A 22,456-nucleotide genomic window follows, 5' to 3' on the forward strand; every position below is an offset into this window, starting at 1 on the left:
TGAGACATACCCTAGTCACATAATCATGTGTCTAGAGGAGTGTGCTGGTAGTCTTCGGCTGGAAGGCATCGACAGCCCCCAGCACAGAGTAAGAAGGTTCCCGTGCATAACTATAAACTGCTGCATATCTCACAACCTTGTCCAGCTCCATTCACTCCCTATTTTCTATGCATCAGCCATACTGATCTCCTTCCAATTTTCCAATTTTTCCAACATGACCTACTTCTTCTAGTAATAAGGCCTTGAACAAACTCTTTCCTCTACCTGCTGAGATTGAGTACACAAATGGACAATGGCCAGACCATACATATAAAAATAGAGCACTCTGACCTAAAATCTGCAGCAACCATCCCAGGAAACCAACCGATTATTCTACAGTAACCAGCCAGGGAAAGCAGCTTAGAAGTCAAACTTGTAGGAAGTCACCGCTATCTCTAGCAACAATGCAGGAAGCCAAACAAAAACTTCATAATAATTGTCCCAGGACTTAATTAACAATGGACAGCTTTTCTAATATTTTTCTCTGCTTCCAGTTTAGGATCAACCAACTAAAGAAAGCCAAATATGCACCCCAAACCAATTTCATAGAATGTCCCTCTTCAAAGTAGAATAGGGGTTCAGAACATGCCACCCCCAAACATGCCTCTTTGGCACTTAAAGGCACTTAAAAAAAAAAAAAGCATATGCCCAAAGGGCCTTCCAACCTTCCTTTTCCTTTTTCTTCCTGAAAGCAGGCAATAAAACTCTCATGTGAAAGGTACCCTCCCTCTACCAGCAGGACTTTCCTATCACTGGAGGTGGGGCGAGTTGAAGCTGAGATAAATGTGTGCAAACCTTGTTAAACTAAACTCCTTTCTTCCTACTTTCCCACAATTAACAGTGCCAGCCCAGACCCCTTTGTCTTGTTACATTTTTAAAATGGACTACTCTTTGTGCAACCTATTGTATAAGCTTTCAGTCCTAACTTGTTTAGGTCTTGATTTTTCTTGTGAAGTGTCCCACATACACGTAAGAAATACTAAATAAAATTTGAATGCTTTTCTTCCGTGAATCACTCTTATGTCAGTTTAATTATCAGGACAGCCACTCTCATAATTTTTTAATTTACTTTCCTCTTTACTGAATGAATTGGTTCCTTTGTATTTAAATTTTTAGGGGACCCTGGGTGGGTCAGTCGGTTAAACATCTGACTTTTGATTTCCGCTCAGGTCATAATCTCACGTTTCCTGAGATCGAGCCCTGCATCGACCTTCATGCTGACAGAGTGGAGCCTGCCTGGTATTTTCTCTCTCTGCCCCTTCCCCTATCACTCTCTCCTTCTCTCTCTCAAAATATATAAACATCTAAAAATGAAACAAAAAATTTAGCACCATTTCAGTTCATTCATGTACTTAATTACTCACCTCTTCTTTGGAAAATAATTATTTCCTAGGACAACCTTTGTTCCATTCTGTTATTCTTCTCCTTCTTCCATGTGTAGTTCTTCCACATACTTATACATTGAGTCCAGTACTAAGTATTGTTCCATTGGTGGTTGGTCTTCTAGGTAACCACCTGTTCTTTTCTCCAAAAAAAATGAGTGGAAATTGCTAACAAGTTAGTTTCAAAAAAAAAAATGTAAGAAAATCCAGAAATAAAGTCATCACTTACTGTTCCTAATATTTTCTTATTAACCAAACATTTGGGGACAGATTTTCCTCTAAGTTTGTCTTTTTCAAAATCAGGAAAAAAATTTTTTTTGAAATGGTCACCACCATATAGTTACCATCTGTCACCATACAAAGTTATGACAAAATCAGTAACATTTTTAACCAAATAACATTCTAGTTTGACTGCAGCCAAGCAGTGTGTTTTCAAGTCTCCCAATTGTTTAGTTATTGTTCATATGCACAAATTCTTCAGCACTTAACCTAAGGACTGTCTTGACTTTAGCTTCAAATGAGAAAGTTACATTCTAGTTTTGAAACCAGTTGCTTGTGGGCATCTGGGTGGCTCAGTTAGTTGAGTGTCCAACTCTTGATTTTGGCTCAGGTCACGATCTCATGGTTCATGAGACGGAGCCCCTGCATCAGGCTCTGAACTGACAGCATGGTGTCTGCTTGGGAATCTTTCTCCCTCTCTCTCTCTCCCTCTTTCTCTCCCCCTCCCATACATGTGCAAGCACTCTCTTTCTCTCAACATAAATAAATATTAAAAAACATTAAAAAAATCAATTGCTTGCAAGCCTAAAGCAGTCTTTAAAAAAAAAAGCCTTAAAAATAAACATAAATCTTAGAAAATAAAAGTCAGTTGTATTCACTCAGAGCTTGTTTACAAAGAATGAACTATGACACTTTCATTGTTTCTTGGAATTTGTTACTGAGCACAAGTTACTTAATCCATTTTTTAAAATTTACATCCAAGTTAGTTAGCATATAATGCAACAGTGATTTCAGGAATAGATTCCTTAATGCCCCTTACTTATTTAGCCCATCTCCCCTCCTAAAACCCCTCCAGTAACCCTGTTTGTTCTCCATATTTAAGAGTCTCTTATGTTTTGTCCCCGTCCCTGTTTTTATATTATTTTTGCTTCCCTTTACTTATGTTCATCTGTTTTGTATCTTACAGTCCTCATATGAGTGAAGTCATATGTTACTTAATCCATTTCTGACTTGTTTCCTCACCTATAAAATGGAGATATAATAATACCTACCTCACAAGATTGGCTCTAAGATTAATCATGGTAACTTTTGGGTATTGGCATTTAGCTTTATCCTTTCACAACTCGTATTTAAGTAAAGGGATCTTTCTGGGGAAAACAAAAAGAAATAAAGTGATAGCTACTCAAGGACCAACATTCATTTCAGACAAATATAAAGTGATCTTTCAAGTAGCCAAACACAAGAAATTTCTCTGGAAAATTAATTTTTCATTCATTTGGCATTGGATAAATCTGGGTTGGAAATGGTTCTTCCCCTTTCGGAGAAAGTCACAGTTGTATTTAATCCCTTTCTCCATTGATTTTCTCCCCTACAAAATCTGGATATCACTTACTTCAAAAGATTGCTGTAAAAATTACATGAGGAAATATAGTTGACGTGTCTACCAGGAGTTTAAGAATCTAGAGCTGAGAAAGAAGAAAGAAAGAAAGAAAGAAAGAAAGAAAGAAAGAAAGAAAGAAAGAAAGAAAGAAAAAGAGAGAGAGAGAGAGAAAGAAAGAAAGAAAGAAAGAAAGAAAGAAAGAAAGAAAGAAAGAAAGAAAGAAAGAAAGAAAGAAAGAAAGAAAGAAAGAGAGAAAGGAGGGAGGGAGGAAGGAAGGGAGACGGAAGGAAGGGAGGGAGGGAGGGAGGAGAAAAAACGGGGAAGAAAGGATTTCTTGAAGACAATTTAAAAAAATCTGAGACACCTGGCTGGCTCAGTCAGTTGAGCACCAGACTTCGATCATGATCTCGGGGTTCCTGTGTTCCAGCCTGGTATCTAGCTCTGTGCTGACAGCTCAGACCCTAGACCCTGCTACGAATTCTGTGTCTCCCTCTCTCTCTGCCCCTCCCACCCCCCTCAAAATAAATAAGAAATACTTCAGAACCATTCTTGCAAGGAACTAAATTCGCAGTCTTCATTACACTACCGGAACCTTAACCTTGGGACAATTAGCAGACTTCCTCAAGAGCAATTACGGCCCGTAAACCCTGCTTCCCTCAAACCCGCGCCTAAAGTGCCTACTTCTGCGCCTGCGCTGTGACCTAAATTTGGCGCATGCGCTGGATGGGACTGCTGGGTTAAAAACCATGGCGTGGATACCAGCAGAGTCTGCAGTAGAAGAGTTGATGCCCCGGCTGTTGCCAGTGGAGCCCTGCGACTTGACAGAAAGTTTTGATCCCTCCGTACCCCCGAGCACGCCTCAAGAATACCTGAGGCGGGTCCAGTGAGTGATTTGGCCTGTGAGGGTGGGCTGGTCATCCGCTCTGCCCCGTAAATGTGATAAAGCCCCGCCTCTGTTGCCGTCCCCAATATCTCGCGAGGTAGGGTCGAATCAGGATAGCTTGATTACATCTTTATATGGTTGAGTTTTACCTGTGTCAAGATTGATGTTCTTAAATTCCTTGCTTTCAGTGCAGTTACTTTCAGAAATATATTGTTTAGTACTTGAATTGCAATTCTGAACTTATTTTCTGTATTCGTAAAGAACTGTAGAAATGGATCCCTTGTTTTACTACACATAAACAAAGCACAGCTGTAATCACATTTCTTGCATTTATTGCTTGCTCGTAGGATCGAAGCAGCTCAATGCCCAGATGTTGTGGTAGCTCAGATTGACCCAAAGAAGTTGAAAAGGAAGCAAAGTGTGAATGTTTCTGTAAGTTTTATTACCCAGCAGGGGATTCTTCCCTCTCCCCTTCACCCCCACTTCGCAGTCTATATTAAAAGATGAATGCAATGGTATCCCACAGTATCTATTATGATATATGTAAGATCTGATTACTCCCTGTGACTTTAGACATTAGCTTGTACTTTTCCCCCAAAAGGACAGTTGGCATTTACTGCCTCCAGAGAGGTTTTCAGTAGCCCTGGCATTAATGGAGACTTACTGATCATATTTTAAGGAGGTGATCCAATCCTAAAGGACTCTTTAAATAGGTTATTTACACTCTCTTTTATTTTTAGGAAACCTTTTCCTTATTGTCTTCATAATTATTGTTGGGCTGCTGTTTAATCTTATTTAGTATAGTTCTCATGTTTTGAATTTGACTGGGTTTTGTTTTTTAAGAATAGAAAGTCAAGTATCTTACATTTTTCTGACTACTTGATCAGGTTGAACATTTTTGTTCATTTATATTATCCAGCATATTTTTTAAATGTTTCTTTATGTATTTTGAGAGAGAGAGCAAGCAGGGGAGGGGCAGAGAGAGAGAGGAGACAGAGAATCCCACGCACACTCAGCACTGCCAGCGCAGAGCCTGATATGGGGATTGAACTCATGAACTGTGAGATCATGACCTGAGCCAAAATCAAGAGTCAGACGCTTAACTGACTGAGCCACCAAGGCACCCCGTATCCAGCATTTTTTTTTTTTTAGTTTTTTTTAGTGTTTTATTTATTTTTGAGAGAGAGAGAGAGACAGTGTGAGCAGGGGAGGGTCAGAGAGACAGGGAGACACAGAATCCGAAACAGGCTCCAGGCTCTGATCTAGATGTCAGCACAGAGCCCCACACAGGGCTGGAACCCATGAACCGTGAGATCATGACCCGTGCTGAAGTTGGACACTTAACTGACTGAGCCACCCAGGCACCCCACCATATTTTTTATTAAGCATCTAGGTTGTGCCAGGCACTGGGAATACACCAGAGAATGAGACAGAAAAATCCCTACCCTAACAGAGTTTACATTCTCCTGAGGAAGACAGAGAGCAAACAAGCAAACTAAATAATTATATATTGTGACTATTGTTGTGAAGAAAGTCAAATGTATAATGACCAATGAGTAACAATATAAAGTAGTGACAGAAGGTCTCTCTGGGGAACGTACTATTTAACCCAAGGTCAGAGGAGAGCAGCAGTTTTTAAATTGTGAGAAGTCCTTTTCCTTTCATGTTCTAAGTAATTTCTTTATTTGATGTTTATAATCAGGAAATTTTATTTTTTTAATTTTTTAAAATGTTTTATTTCTGAGAGAGAGAGAGATACACAGCATGAGCAGGGGAGGGTAAGAGAGGGAGACACAGAATCTGAAACAGACCCCAGGCTCTGAGCTGGCTGTCAGCACAGAGCCCAACATGGCCTCGAACCCACTAACCGTGAGATCTGAGCTGAAGTTGGATGCTCAACTGACTGAGCCACCCAGGGGCCCCTATAATCAAGAAATTTTAACTCAGATACTATAATGTTTCATATCATTCCTATTTATAAGTTTTTAGTTGATGGAAGAGAATGTCTTGTATACTTAGCTTTTAAAAAATGACCATACTATTTAATTTCAGGGCAGTATGTGATTAATTTTGAACTGTTGTGCTGTCTTAGGAAGCTGAAGTAGCCCTTGTAAAGTCAAGTGTCTTAAATTATTTGAGGACATTCTACCCATACCAGAATCCTTTATTTCTGATGTATTTTTTTGTTTCAAACAGTTTTGTTATTATAGGAAGTTAGGACTAGATTATGTCATCAAGACTTGTATAATTGCTCTTACTGAAGTGACTATGCAAGGATGCTTTTCTAATGTTTAACATGTGTTTGTTTTTTTGAGAGAGAGACAGAAACAGAGTATGAGTGGGGCGAAGCAGAGAGAAAGAGAGACACAGAATTCAGAGCTGGCTCCAGGCTCGAACTCAGGAACCGTGAGATCATGACCTGAGCCACCTAGACGCCCCATTTCCTAATGTTTAAATTTGAACATAAATAGTAACGTGAAAGACCTACTTTTTGCATGTGCAAAAAGTGTAGTATCTTTCTTATTTGGTCTTAATCATTCACTTTATTACTCTTCATCTTGATTCTTCTTTTACTTTGCAAGGGGATGAGATTCTAATTATAACACTGACATTGATTGTAATATTTATGAATTGATCTCTAGCTTTCAGGATGCCAGCCTGCTCCTGAAGGGTATTGTCCCACACTTCAATGGCAACAACAACAAGTGGCACAGTTTTCATCTGTTCGACAGGTCAGTGCACTTTATTTAACCAAATTAAAACCCTCCCTCCCCCCTTCCTCCATCAAGATTTATTTCTGTTCTTAGTCTATAGTTGGGAAAATAAGATTCAAGATTTCTGAAGGATGAAGTTAAAATATACCAAATTATAATTATTAGACATAATACAGTTTGAAACATGTTTTCCAAATTTCAGGATTGTTACAGTGTTGCAAACTTCATTTCTTTTCAGTTATCCATTCACTGAAGATCACTTGTCTAACTTTTCTTCCTTCAGAGTGTGATCAGACATAGAAGTCACTGGAAATCACAACAGTTGGACAGTAACGTGACCATGGTATGTAAGTTTCTTTGTTTAAGCTGTATGATGTGTACTTATTTGAAGTGGTTCCTATTTACTGCCAGTCTTTAAAGATTCACCTACTTATTCTGTATTATTTTTGTTGCTTTTCATTGACCAGTAATAGAAAAAAATTCCATTATATTGGTTTCCTTAAAAGTACAAAATCAGTGGGGCGCCTGGGTGGCTCAGTCGGTTAAGTGTCCGACTTTGTCTCAGGTCATGATCTCACAGTTCGTAGGTTCAAGCCCCATGTCAGGCTCTGTGCTGACAGCTCAGAGCCTGGAGCCTGTTTCAGATTCTGTATCTCCCTCTCTCTCTGACCCTCCCCTGCTCATGCTGTCTGTCTCTCTCTCCCTCTCTCTTCCTCTCTCTCTCTCTCAGAAATAAATAAAAAACATAAAAAATTTTTTTAAAAAAGTATAAAATCAGTAATGCAAGTTATTATTTTTATGACAGTTTTAATCCACAGCATCTTGAGAGGCTTTGGATAGGTATTGTTAGGCCTGTACAAATTTTAAAGGTTCTTCTAGGCATTAGTTTTTTAGAAAATAAATATATTTTCAGTATTTACAATAAGATTTGGTGAGGTAATGGTGCCATACCACAGATATTTTGGTAAAGCTTGTCATGCATACTAGGAAGTAGTATTTTCTGTGCCTTATCACCTTAGATATAACTTTTTTTAATTTTTTAAAAGTTTATTTTATTTTTGAGAGAGAGACAGAGCATGAGCAGGAAAGGGCCAGAGACAGAGAGAGATACAGAATCTGTAGCAGGCTCCATTGCTCTGAGCTGTCAGCAGAGAGCCCAACGCAGGGCTCGAACTCACGAACCGTGAGATCATGACCTGACCTTAAGTTGGATGCTCAACCAACTGAACCACTCAGGCGCCCTGTCTTAGATATAATTTTAAACTCTTCAGGAAATATGTTCTGTCTGGACTACTGAATAAAAATGGGAGTTGGAGAAGAGATGGATACATTGTTCCGGGACAATACTTTTAATGTTTTAGGAAGTCTCATGTTCTTCTTGAGAATCAAATGAAAGTTATTTATATTCAGAGGAAAAAATTGTGTGCACACGATATTGCTCACAGTTTCAGGTAACTTGTAGATTCCAGGTTTTAGAAGCTTCCTATAGGCAGTGCTCCTAATGTCTTTTACATGGGTGACACATTGTGATAAATGGAGGAGGCTGCTTGCATAGCCTTTGACTACCAGCTGAAAGCTGAGAGATTCACTTTATAGACTACTTTCTTCTCCATACCAGTTGAAAGCTCTGTTCTAAGAAAAGTATAAAATGAACTAATATTACTTGTCCAAAGTGGTCTAAAAAGGGATAGCTGAGATTCAGAGATTCAAATTGAAGTTTATTTAGCTACAAAGCCTTTTGCTGTGTTATGTGGCCTCCTATTAAAAGGGGGTCGGGGAGGAAGGGTAGATGAGTAGATATATTTTTTTCTTGCTCAGCATCAGGACTTTAAGGTACATGCTTACTAATTTAAAAAGAAGCTGCATTAGTAACATTAGGACAACATAATTTTGTCACAAGTGTAAATGATCTAACATAATTGATTGAATAAGTTATGGTCCCTCAAAACAGTGGAATATTAATAGCAATAATATGTTCATCATGGCAAAAGTAAACATTATGTAAATAATAAAATGAAAAATTTTTAAAGCATTCTGACATTTATAGCAACTATGTAAATATAAACACTTATTGATCTATTCAATCACTTATTAAGCACCTGCTATATTTAATAATCAGGGTATTCAGTGTTACCTGAGGCAGAAATAGTCTCTGACCTAATAGAGTAATGGGAAAGGGCGAATACATTGTTCTAGTACAATGCGGGTCTCATATCTGTCCTGAGAATCTAATGAAAGCTCTTTATCCTGCAGGGGGAAAACTGCACCTATGCAAAGTAATGTGCAAGGTGATGTGTACAAATAAAAATTGTTTTCTTAACCTGGTTATATTGAGCTGAATGCTTCTCCCCACTGCTCCTACATTTGGTGGTGTAGAATAATCCTGTTATTTTTTGACTAGACTGTCCTTCCAGGTATGCAAAGTACGTCACGCTGTGACTTTCCCTGGTATAAACATCCTTTGTTCTTGTAAGCATTCTTAGTGCATTTTTTTCCATACCAGTTTCTATCTTTATCACCCTTTTTTGAGCCTACCCTTGTTTGTCAGTGTCCATTAAAGTTTGATCCAAACTAAATATGTCCCACATAATGTGTAACACTTGGGCACTGTATTTGTTTGCTAGAGCTGCCGTAATAAAACACTAAAGATTGGGTGTTTTATTAAACAGTGATTTATTTTCTCACAGCTCTATAGGCTGTCAAGTCTCAGATCAAGGTGTTAGTGGGTTTGACTCCTCTTGAGGCCTCTCTGGCTTGCAGGTGGCCATCCTCTCGCTGTGTCCTAATGTGGTCTTTCCTGTGTGCACAAGCATCTCTAGTGCCTCTTGGTATATCTAAATTCCCTCTTATAGGGAATAATCCAATCAGATTGGATGAAAGCCCACCCTAAAAACCTGAGTGTAATATAATCCATTATAAAGGTCCTGTCTCTAAACACAGTCACAGTCTAAGTTACTGGAGGTTAGGGCTTCAACATATGAATTTTGATGGGACAATATTCAGTCCATAACAGGCACCATATCTTTTACTACTCAGTAAAAGAAAAGTATATAGATGGGGCGCCTGGGTGGCTCAGTTGGTTAAGCGTCCAACTTCAGCTCAGGTCATGATCTCACAGTTCGTGGGTTTGAGCCCCGCGTCGGACTCTGTGCTGACAGCTAGCTCAGACCCTGGAGCCTGTTTTAGATTCTGTGTCTCCCTCTCTCTCTCACCCTCCCCTGTTCATGCTGTTTCTCTTTCTCTCTCTCTCTCAGAAATAAATAAAACATTTAAAAAAATACATAGAAATAGGTAAATTCTTTTTCTTTTTCTTCTAGCCAAGGTCTGAAGATGAAGAAGGCTGGAAAAAATTTTGTCTGGGTGAAAGGTTATGTGCTGAAGGGGCTGTGGGACCAGCTACAAATGAAGGTCCTGGAATCGATTATGTGCAAGTAGGTGATATGTAGATAAACAAAACAAAAGTGTTTTAATTTTGGTGCATAATTTAATATAAAGACTTCACAGACTACAGCCTAGACCAGATCTAGTCTGCAGCCTGTTTTTGTGCAGCCAGTGAGCTGTGAATGTTTTTTATAATACTAAGTGACTGAGACCGTGTGTGGCCTGCAAAGCCTAAAATATTTACTGTTTGCCTCCTTACAGAAAATATTTGCCAGCCTTTGACACTTAGTTAATTGGCTCTTTAACTTAAAAAAGTACATCCCAGTTTTTGAAACAATGTACTGTGACTTTTCTTTAGGTGGGCTTCTTATCTCTTCGTTTTTAGCTATGTGATAATTTTGTGAGTTAGATAAGATTCAGGGGCTTTGTTTTTTCTTTTTATTGTTTATGTATTTTCATTTTTGAGAGAGAGAAAAAACATGCATGCGTGTGTACAAGCCAGGGAGGGGCGGAGAGAGGAGACAGAGGATCTAAAGTGTGCTCCTCGTGTTCAGTGCAGGGCCCAATGGAGGGCTCAAACTCAGAACTGTGAGATCATGACCTAAGGGGAAGTCAGATGCTTAACCAACTGAGCCACTCAGGTGCCCCCAGGGCATTTTTTCAATTAGCATGGGTTATGAGTTTTGAGTAGTAAGGGAAACAAAGGAAAATATGACACAGTTAGATGCTTAAAAATGCTTAGTAGATTTCAGGGGCACCTAGGAGGCTTGGTTGGTTAAGCATCTGACTTCCCTGCACTGACGGTGGGAAGACTGCTTGGGATTCTCTCTCTCCCCCTTTCTCTGTTCCTCACCCATTTGTGTGCGTGCACTCTCTTTTTCTCTCTCAAAATAAATAAACCTAAAGAAATGCTTAGTAGAATTCATACTCTGGAGATGAAGTGTTAACAACACTTCACAAAACAACAACAAAAACTAATCCAAAAAAATGTAAAAGCTCCAAAAATCATTAAAAGATCAAGAACCCAATTAAAACAGAAAAGGCAAAGAATATAGACAGCTCACAGAAATAAAAATATGAATTCCTGTTGCATGAGAAGATGCCCATATTCACTTGTAACAGAAATAGAAGTCAACTGATCTGCCATTTTTCAGGTAACACTAAGAAAGGGAAATTTGAAATTCTGTGTCGACAAGGCCTGGGTACATAGGCACTCTTACACATGGTGGTAGGGGTGTAAGTAGATTCAGATCTACTGCAGGCTAGCTACTTTGACACTGTTTCTTATACAATCTCTTGTTCTTCTGTATAATATCCATAATGTACGTTACATTTCAAAATGTATTTTAATTTGACAGTTAAAACTTATTAAAATTTATTGTATTTATTTTACTTATATACACAAGTAAAATACACCATGTGAAAGAATCATTTAAGGACGCAGAGTTAATGCATATCCTCTTAACTTTCTCAGAAGTTTCATAATGACGGTCCCCAGCATTATATTTCAAAGTACTTTTTTTTACCTGAATCAGATTAGGTTTGAAAAATCACTCTAAGTCAAGTACCTTTAATTCCTGAAAATGTTAGCTTTAGCTGAAGATTTTGAAAAAGTGTATACAACATGTTATTGTCATAGTATCAATTATATCGTATTATCATTTTAAGAAATTGCATACTTTAACATTTTAATACCAAGATCACTATTTTAAAATTTATATATTCAGATTGCAAAACATTTTTTGAGGTATTACCAACATTGTAGTTGATGAGATGTTTTATTATGATGGGCAGTGAAGGAATTTCTTTATTCATTCTTTATTTTTAAATACTAGTGTGGTGAGAAATTCACCAATTTGAAAAATAAAGTGAAGCCTCCTTTATAATACCATTTAGTAAATTTCAGTCTCCTTTTTCTTTCAGATTGGTTTTCCTCCCTTGCTTAGTATTGTTAGCAGAATGAATCAGGTAAAATCCATAATAAGGCTGTATTTATTCTTTTGTTTTCAGTGTGTGTGAAAGTATTATGAATACATTTCTTGAATACTTACAGTATATAAGACCTTATTCTAAACTTTTTAACAGTTCGTATTTAATCCCCAATACAGCCCTCTATGCGGAGTTATTAGTAATATACAATTTTTATAGATTAGGAAATAAAATTGGAGATTAAGTGACTTGCAAGTGGTTTTTCAGCAAAATTTAATGGACCTAATTCCAGAGCTCATACTAAATCATGTCACTAAACTATTCAATTGTATACATTTCAGTTCTAAGTCTTAGATTTTGGGGTTTGAAGTAAAATCAAAGTGAGATTATCATGAAATACATAGGGGCGCCTGGGTAGCTCACTCAGTTAAGCCTCTGACTTGGCTCAGGTCATCATTTAGCAGTTAGTGAGTTCAAGCCCCACATCAGGCTCTGTGCTGACAGCTCAGAGCCTGGAGCCTGCTTCGAATTCGGTGTCTCCCTCTCTCTCTGCACACCCCCCGCTTGTGCTCTCTGTCTCTCAAAAGTAAGCATTAAAAATTTTTTCTTTTTTTTATTAAATTCTTTTTAATGTTTATTATTGAGACAGAAACACAGCATGAGCAGGGGAGGGGCAGAGAGAGAGGGAGGCACAGAATCCGAAGTAGGCTCCAGGCTCTGAGCTAGCTATCAGCACAGAGCCCAACGCAGCACTTGAACCCACGAACCATGAAATCATGACCTGAGCTGAAGTTGGATGCTCAACTGACTGAGCCAGGTGCCCCTAAAAAAAATTTTTTTTTTAAAGAAAAAGAATGAAATAACTTAATTTCTTAGATCAAAGGGGAGAAATATGGACTTTGGTTCTTCAGTCTTTTAGGATGAGGAACTCTATTACCTATTTAAAGAGCAAGTAAAGCTTTTGATTGTTTTGCCTTCACAGAGCATTGGTTGCCCTTGGAAGATAAATATTTTTTAAAAGTCATACTCTTTTGTAAATCATATACTGGCTAACAGTTTAACTTACATGATCATTTGCATTAAATACTATTGTGGTCATTCTCAGTGTCCAACTATACTTAAATAAGTAAAAGAGTATTTTCAACAGTTTAATAAATTGTGCCTATTTAGCTTTAAAACAGATCTTTCTCCACAGTAATTTTCTCTTTAGATTTTTACTTTGACTTAATGAAAATAACTTGAAGGCGTTTACACAGTTTTTTTAAGAGTGGAATTAAAAAAAAAAAGTACATGGAGTTTTTTCAAGTATTTATAAACTAAATTAGTAGTTACAAATGAAATCCTAGGATTTAAGCCAAGATATTGATGCTTGAAAGTAAATAAGAGTATTTGTCTAAAAAGTCTCTTCTCACTGAGTGAGCCACCTAATCAATTACTAAATACAATCATAATTTTCTCTGGAAGTCTAAAGAATGGGACCACTTTAAATATCAGAGTTGTTTCTTTTTTTGTTTGTTTTTTGTTTTTTATTCATTTCTGAGAGAGAGTGTGAGCAGGGAGGGTCAGAGAGAGAGGTAGACACAGAATCCGAAACAGGCTCCAGGCTCTGAGCTGGCTGTCAGCACAGAGCCCAACGTGGGGCTCGAACCTACGAACCATGAGATCATGACCTGAGCTGAAGCCGGATGTTTAACTGACTGAGCCATCCAGGCACCCCCAGAGTTGTTTTCTAACTAAACTTAATGAAACCCATGTTGAACTTACCTTTGTTTTATTACTAATTTATCTCTTCCACTTCCCCTTTCTCCTTTTTTTTAGGCGACAGTAACTAGTGTCTTGGAATATCTGAGCAATTGGTTTGGAGAAAGAGACTTTACTCCAGAACTGGTACTATTGCATCTTTTTATTTTCATAGACAAAATTATATATACTTATTTTATATATGAGGTATGACTAACATGTTTATATGTGTATGTATCATACCTATGTATAACTATGTGTACAATGTAAACTATGCTTGCTTGCACTGAAATTAGGAATTTATGCTGGAATGCAAATCAACATACTATTTCTTTTGTTGAAAAAGACTTGCCTTAGAAAAAGTCAGCTAAAGAGTTTATTTATATCCTGGGAAAAGAGTATCTCATGGCAGTCCAGTGACAAATAGGTACAAACTGGCATCCAGTATGGAAATTCTATTTTGACTCTCCTAACAAAGTTTGAAATACATTTTCTCACATGGCTTTGGCATCCAATCTACAAAGACTATCAAATGCCAACAATAATAGCAAGCACTATGTGCCAGGCATTCCTCTAAGGACTTTGAATATAGGGACTCTTTGAATCCTCCAGTAACCTATGAGCTGTTATTTGCATTTTACAGATAAGGAAACTGGAGCACACAAGGATTCAGTAACTTTCTTAAGGTCACACATCTCACAACTGGCAGAACAGAGATTCACACCCCAGTAGCCTGGCTACACTCTTAACAACTACGCTACAATGGCCCCTCTACTTTATAGTTTTATATTCACAGTTCGTATTTCACCTTTGAAAACGTGTCAGTTTGGTGGGCATTATATAAATGAATTATCTGCTTTAATCCCCTAGTAAGAAATTTTATTGTCCTTGGAAGCTAGATTTAATTTTTGGAAATATGTATTTTTTTATAGTTAAGGATATTTGTAGAAGAGTGTACTTGAGGCTCCAAAGCTCCATGTCAAAGCATAAGATACAATATTTGCCCTCCAGAAGTTTAGAGTCTGTCTGAGAGAAACAGATTAACCAACAGTGCAATACACTATACAAGTTTCTAAGCTTGCCATTCAGCCAAGTGGCTTAGATAAGGCCCTTAGATAAGTATAATGGTCGTATTCTTTATCACTAGATTTTCATTTTTCGTTATTGTATTTTACAATAATAATAATAATTACAATATTGTAATTACAATAATTCCGATAATAATATTGTATTATTATCTCTGCTTATTACGTGTACTGTTTAAGTGAAAAACAATGTTTAAAATCACTGTTTCTAAAAAATAAATCAAAATAAATCACTGTTGGGACACCTCGGTGGCTCAGTCGGTTAAGCATCCGACTTCGGCTCAGGTCATGATCTCGCAGTTTATGAGTTTGAGCCCCAAATTGGGCTCTGTGCTGACAGCTCAGAGCCTGAAGCTTGCTTCCAGTTCTGTGTCTTGCGCTCTCTCTGCCCCTCCCCAACTCAGGCTTTGTCCCTCTCTCTCAAATATAAATAAAAGCATTTAAGAAAATTTTTCTAATTAAAAATAAACAAAAATTTAAAAAATAAATCACTGTTTCTAATTCAGTGGTCAAATGTGCCTTTTACATAGTATAATTAATGTATTCTGGGATTTTTAGCTCACCTATCATATATATATTTCTGTATGATAATTCACATTCACGTAATTTCCATTGTCTTAATGTCTTTTTTTTAATATTCGTTTTTGAGAGAGAGAGTGAGTGTGAGTGGGGGAGGGGCAGAGAGAGAGAGAGGGAGACAAAGAATCTGAAACAAGTTCCAGGTTCGGAGCTGTCAGCACATAGCCAACTCGGGGCTTGAACCCATGAGCAGTGAGATCATGACCTGAGCTGAAGTTAGATGCCGAACTGACTGAGCCACCCAGGCGCCCCTCCATTGTCTTAATGTCTTATAGTTTACTTTGATTCTCTAATGATCATTTGGGTTCTTCCTTATATTTTACATCATGACTAAGTTATAAACATTTATATTAATTTCATTTTCATTGTCAATTTCTCAGGATATTGCTAGAATATAATTATTGGGTCAAGGTTTTATAAGCATCGGTTACATTCTACCAGATTGCTTTCCAAAAGGAATGAACCAGTTAATAATACCATCGGCAAGGGATTCTTGTTTCTTTTCCCTGAAACTCCACTTTAAGTTGAACCATATACAATTGCTATTTCTGTAGGTTAAAAGACATTTGGTTATGAGTAAAACTTTAAGGATATTTATCTCACTATTTTTTATATAACAGCAACAAATTAAACCTCCTAAGTGCTCAACAATAGGAAATTGACTAAAGAAATTTTGGTGCATCCAAAATGGAACATTCATTCCACAAATATTTAATTAAGCTCCTATTGTGTTCCAACTCTAGAGTGAGTCCTGGAGGTATAACGTCTATCATTATAACCTCACAAAGTTTGGGGTAAGAAAGAATAAACCAGCTATGACAGGAAAGTATGATAAGTGCGTGGTTAAATACTATTTATATATGTGCTATGTTGAGATTAATAACATTCCCTCATTAATCCCATATAACAATCCCATATAACTATAACAACATCATATTTATTATGTAATGCAAGTAAAAGAGATAGTTACAAAATGTTATTACCACATTATTAATGTTAAAGTAATGATGGAGCTTTACCTTTTAAAAGTTGTATGTATAAATAGGAAAAAGATGAACATTTTTAAAGTTTTAGCAAAAATTTTATCTGGATGGTGGGATTGCAGGTTTGTTTATTCCTTTGTGCTTTTGTATTCTTCAGATTTCCTGCATTGTGTATATTCCTTTTGTTACTGAAAATAAAAACCCATTTTATTTATTTATTAATAGTCTGAAAAACCCCGTTTTAAAAGAAGATGGGGATAGATTTCATTTGCCATGGTACTTATAGAAGTATAGAAGTATCAGAACATTATTTCATTTAAAGTATAGTTCCTTTGTATAGACACAGGGGACAAAGCTATAAAATTATTCATGCATCTCTCTATGGACGGTAGAGAAAAAAGGTATCTTAATTTTTGCAAGGACTTACACACTTCTTAATGTAGTTTTCTGCTCCTGAATTAAGACTTCAATTGTAGTAAGAATCTCTGAAATGAATTCTTTGGGGCTAAGGGTATTTTGAAGTGTCTGATGTTGTGTGTTTATAGTAAACAAAAGATCCAAAAGAGATCAGCTGGATGTCTAGATGATCCTTTGTTGTCTGTATCCAAACATAATACAGTTAAATGTTACATGAATTAATCCATAGCAAATAACCAGACACAACATCGGACATTTTAAAGTTAAACCTACAGTGCAATATTTGCAACTTACTACCTTTTAAAATCCTGTTTAGGGAAGGTGGCTTTATGCTTTATTGGCCTGTCTTGAAAAACCTTTATTACCTGAGGCTCATTCACTGATTCGGCAGCTTGCAAGAAGGTGCTCTGAAGTAAGACTCTTAGTGGTAAGTTACAACTTATTATTTCAAAGGACTAACAGTCTCTGACACAATGATTATTTTGTTTTAAAACAATTTTTTTAATGTTTTATTTATTTCTGAGAGAGAGAAAGACCGTGTGAGCAGGGGAAGGTCAGAGAGAGAGAGAGAGAGACATAGAATCTGAAGCAGGCTGTCAGCACAGAGCCTGATGCAGGGCTCAAACCCACAAACCGTGAGATCATGACCTAAGCTGAAGTCGGACGCTTGACCAACTGAGCCACCCAAGCGCCCCTCATAATGATTATTTTGAATTTCTCCAGTCAGATGCTTAACTGACTCATACCTACAGCAGTACAATATAAATAAATTTTATCCCAGATTAAGCCCATTTGTGATTTATCTTCTTTCATCCCTTCTTTCCCTTCCACAAAATGTATACTTGTTCTCCACTGACTACTCCAAAATATTTTTATTAAACATCCCTCATATGGCCGAAACTAGCTTATATGGCCTGTACTCCAAGCAAAATGTACTTGCTACTAATACTAAGTAAATATTTCCTATGTTTTTTTCCTAGACTTTATTTCCTCTATAGAAGTGCCTTTTCAGTCTTCTAGTTCTGCATCTAAACAGCATTTACTTTTTACAGTCTGGCTCATATTGCACTACTTTTGGTGTTGTTTTTTTTTAAGTTTTTATTTATTTATTTTGAGAGGGAGAGAGTACAAGCAGGGGAGGTGTAAAGAGAAAGGGAGAATCCCAAGCAGGGATGTGGGACTAAAGTCACAAACCTTGAGATCATGACCTGAGCTGAAGTCAGATGCTTAACCAACTGAGCTACTTTCCCTGATCCTAACAATTAAAAAGAATCTTTGTATCCTCTATTTTCCCAGCATACTTTGTATCTTTTTTATGGGTGCTTAACACATTTTTCCTTTCCTTAAGGTTAATATGGATATTTCATCTTCTGTGCTATTATATTAGCAGGTAGTAGGTTTTATTTAGCTTTGTTCCATATTAGTGCTTGACACATAGAGTTGAGTGCACTAACATCATGAAGTGTGTCCCTAGTTTGAAATAACATGGGACATGTCTGTTATAACATTACTCAATAGGTTATTGTGACTAAATCTTGAAATGTATAAAAATAAATTTCAGGGGCACCTGGCTGGCTCAGTCAGCAGGCCATGTGACCCTTGTTTGTGGAGTTGTTAGTTGAAGCCCCACATTGGATGTGGAGATGACTTTAAAAAAATAAAAATTTAGGAGCACCTGCATGCCTCAGTCAGTTAAGTGTCTGACTTTTGATTTCTTCTCAGGTCATGATCTCACCGTATTTGTGGATCGAGCTCCACACGGGGCTCTGCACTGACAACACAGGGCCTGCTTGGGATTCTTTCCCTCTCTCTCTGCCTTTTTCCTGCTCATGTGCATGCAGGCACACATGCTCTCTCAAAATAAATGTTAAAATAATTTAAAAAAATCTTAAAATGAAGAATGAATGAAAAATAAATTTCATACTCTGTAGGACTACTTTCTAAAATATACAGTTCAGCAACTACTTCATTATAATTGAGAAATTGAGAACCTGATCTGGACTGTTTTGGGTATGTCTTAATTTAGAAGCCAGGATTATACTCCTTAGTTGTAAGCTCTTTAATATATTTTTACATAATTTTTTTCACTACTGTCTAGTTAGGATATAGGCGCTTTTTTGTTTGTTTTGCTCCTCTATTTGGTACCAGAAAAGATCTCTCTCCCAAGTTATTCTCCTTTGAGGCTTCAACTGTTTCTTCTCCCTGTTGAGGACCTTTTCTTTAAAAGATCATGTTAGGGGCGCCTGGGTGGCTTAGTCGGTTAAGCATCCGACTTTCGCTTAGGTCATGATCTCGCGGTTCGTGGGTTCGAGCCCCGCATCAGGCTCTGTGCTGACTGTCAGCTCAGAGCCTGGGGCCTGTTTCAGTCTGTGACTCCCTCTCTCTCTGACCCTCCCCTGCTCACACTGTCTCTCTCTCTCTCTCTCCTAGAAATTAAAAAAAAAACAAAAAACCCATAAAAGATCATGTTAGATGTTCCTCCAGTGTTATTAATTCTATAGTTTTCTCCTTTTTCTTTGAGTTTTTTATTGCCATGTGGTTATTACTATTATCTAATAATAGTGATATTATGCATGTTTTGCATCTTAAAAGGAAATTTGCCCCCAAAAATATTAGGGAGAATTTTTTCCCTAATATTTTATTAGGGAAAAATCTACATTTTTTTTTTCCTTTAGGACAGCAAAGATGATGAGCGGGTTCCTGCTTTGAATTTATTAATCTGCCTGGTTAGCAGGTAAGTAACCCTTGGCTCCTTGCTTTATAATAGTGTTATTAATGGAGAATATTATTTTCATTTTCAAGCAGAGGAAGTTAAGGTATAAGGAAACAATATTATACATATCACAATTCCCTATATTTTTAGTTTTTCTCTGCAGTGAAGACCTGCAGAGAAAGTTATTTCCTGAGGGCAAACTCCTAGTAGTAAGTTAAAGGCAAGCATGTACTTTTATTTATTTATTTATCTATTTATTTATTTACTTAGGCATGAACTTCTTTTTTAAGTGTATATATTTATTTTGGGAGAGGGAGAAAGAGAGAATTCCAGGCAGGCTCTGCACTGCCAACATGGAGCCTGATGCTGGGCTTAAACTCAACCTGCAAGATCATGACCTGAATAGAAATCTAGAGTCGGATGCTTAACCGACTAAAGCCACCTAGGCATGTACTTTTAAAACCAAGATATTTATTAACAGTTTGCCTTCCAGAAACTCATACCTTTCTGTGTTCCTATGAAAGTATCAGTGAGACTGCCCAATTAATATATTTCCATTCTCCTAATAAAAAGGTAAAAAGTGTTTTTATGTGTATTTGTTTAATTACCAGTGAGGATAGAAAATTTTAAATTTCTGAGAGAGAGAGACACCGTGAACAGGGGAGGGTCAGAAAGAGGGAGACAGAGAATCCTAAACAAGCTCCAGGCTCTGAGCTAGCTGTCAGCACAGAGCCCATTGTGGAGCTCAAACCCACGATCCATGAGATCATGACCCGAGCCAAAGTTGGACGCTTAACCAACTGAGCTACCCAGGCGCCCCTATTCTCTGTTTTTTTAATCCTGTTTTATAGTCACATAAAGTATTTACATTATTACAAAGTTAAAATTTTAATTGAAGGTTCATTTGAAATATTTTAGAATTCACCTTTATCGTCTTTAGCTTTTGTCCTTAGTTTTCCATTTTATTATTAACTTTTGGTTTATCCTTCATTGTTTTTTTTAAAGTAGAAGCAAGTATATATAAATATATCTGCATTCATACACATGCTCATAAAAGGTAGCATACTAAACATACTGTTCTGTACCTTTCTTTTTTCACTTAATAAATTCTAGAAATTGCACTATAGCAATGTAGGTATTTTCCTCATTTCTTCTTTACAGAAGCCTTATAGTCTTTCACTATGTTGATATACTGTTGTTTATTCAACCAGTGCCCTTATTGATGGATGTTTGGGTTATTTCTGGTGTTTTGCTATTATAAGTAGTGCTGCTATTAATATTTTTAAAGCATATGTTAAATTCTTTCTTTATTAGGTATTTTGACCAACGTGATTTAGCTGATGAACCATCTTGATGTAGTTGATCTCTCCGGGAAAGAAGATACCAGTGATGAAGGCAGCCTGAGTCTGAGGATGTACAGTGAGAACTCAAGTGAGAATTGTGTCTTCAGCACTGTTTGAAAGTTCTTCATCTCAACCTGTGCATCTCAACTTGATATTCAGGAGATAAATTGTATTGCTTTGAATATCTGAAGTATCTTTGGAAAATCCCAACCAGCCTGTTTTTGATGAATAGTTTAAACAGTTTTCTGTAATCACATGCTTTTAAAACAAATTGAGTGCCATTTATTGGTGAAGCATCCTATACACAAACTGTATGATGACATTTTAGAGGTGCTGTTTCATTGTTTCTTTACATATATACACATGAACTTTTATTGAAAATGTGTTTTTTGGGGCACCCTGGGTGGCTCAGTTGGTTAAGAGTCCAACTCTTGGTTTTGGCTCAGGTTATGATCTCACAGTTTATGGGATCCAGCCCCACTTGGGCCCTGCACTGATAGTACAGAGCTGCTTGGGATTCTCTCACTCCCTCTTTCTGCCTCTCCCTCCTCTCTCTCTCTCTCTCTTTCAAAATAAATAAACATTTAAAAAAATCTTGTTTGAATCTTGAGCAAAAGACAATGGATAAATGTCCTTAGTATTAGAATTAAGATAATCCTGATTTAATGGCAAATGTTTTCACAGTTGGCAACAAAATTAATGTTTTCCCTTTAAGCACAATACTTTTTAACTGCTTTATTATACAAACAAAAGTTTCTTAACAAGTCATTTTCAATAGTACTTTTTCTTAATACATCATTTTTTCTGTCAAATCTCTTATTCATATCACTTACAATTTATGTATTTTTTATCTATTTCTTTATTGGATAGGAATGTTTTCTACTTTAACAGAAGATCCAAGTAGCAATGGTTTTTCAGTAGGGTTTTATTTTTCTCACACGAGATGTCTAGAGGACCTGGCTACTGGCATTGGTTCTGTGATTGATTCCACAATACCAATGTCTCTTGAGTCTTTTGGCCTTTTCCGTGTAAGTAACAAGATGGCCACTGCAGTTCAAGGCAATGTGTCTGTACTGAATGTGATAAGGCAGTGTGACTGAAAAAAGGGGGAACGAGTCAGAGCCTTTCACATCTGATTCTTTTCTCATAAAAGCAAAACCTCCAGAAATTCATAGCAGATTTGTGTTCATCTGTTGGCCACAAGTGTATAACAGGATCACCTGTAGCTCAAGAAGGGTGGGGAAGCAAAACTGTAAGCCTTTCTAGTCTTTCCAGTAAGAGGTAGAAAAGGAAAAGGGCGTGGGGGTTGGGGGCACAGGGAAAGGAAGAGGGCATTGGAAATACCTGTGGATCAAGCAACCAGTAGTTTTGCCACTAGTTATAAATTGACTAGATAAATTTTATATTTGAATCTTTTCTGTAACATATTAGCTGGTTTTTAAGTAGTAGACTAATAATCCAAGTTGTATTTTATCATAATTTAAACATTCTCATTGTTGGGTATCTGTTTTCAGTGTTAATTCCATAAAGAAAATGCTGCCATGAATATCTTCATGTTCAAAACTTTTTCCTTTCTTTGACCAGAAGTTCCCAAGAGTAGGATTGCCAGTAATGAGTTATCAGTTAATACTGCATTTGAAAACTGAACTGAGGTTTTAAAAATTAGGG

The 22,456-nt window shown here is 37.0% G+C and overlaps 1 protein-coding gene across 3 annotated transcripts; it reads left to right on the forward strand.

Moving 5' to 3' along the window:
* The first annotated feature begins 3,745 nt into the window (after positions 1–3,745).
* Positions 3,746–21,195, forward strand: GEMIN2 (gem nuclear organelle associated protein 2). 3 transcript variants are annotated; one of them, XM_039249563.1, is made up of 10 exons: positions 3,746–3,904; positions 4,252–4,336; positions 6,547–6,636; positions 6,902–6,961; positions 9,936–10,049; positions 11,923–11,967; positions 13,747–13,815; positions 17,049–17,159; positions 19,408–19,466; positions 20,760–21,195. In XM_039249563.1, exons 1-10 carry the CDS (start codon positions 3,768–3,770, stop codon positions 20,797–20,799), a joined length of 810 nt encoding a protein of 269 aa, XP_039105494.1. In that variant the 5' UTR covers positions 3,746–3,767; the 3' UTR covers positions 20,800–21,195. The 3 variants fall into 3 exon arrangements, with proteins under 3 accessions (XP_039105494.1, XP_039105496.1, XP_039105495.1); XM_039249565.1 differs by lacking the exon at positions 19,408–19,466; XM_039249564.1 differs by lacking the exon at positions 11,923–11,967.
* Positions 21,196–22,456: the final 1,261 nt, after the last annotated feature.

Source organism: Hyaena hyaena, unplaced genomic scaffold (assembly GCF_003009895.1).
Source record: "Hyaena hyaena isolate Hyena2069 unplaced genomic scaffold, ASM300989v1 scaffold_342, whole genome shotgun sequence".
Taxonomy (NCBI): Eukaryota; Metazoa; Chordata; class Mammalia; order Carnivora; family Hyaenidae; genus Hyaena; species Hyaena hyaena.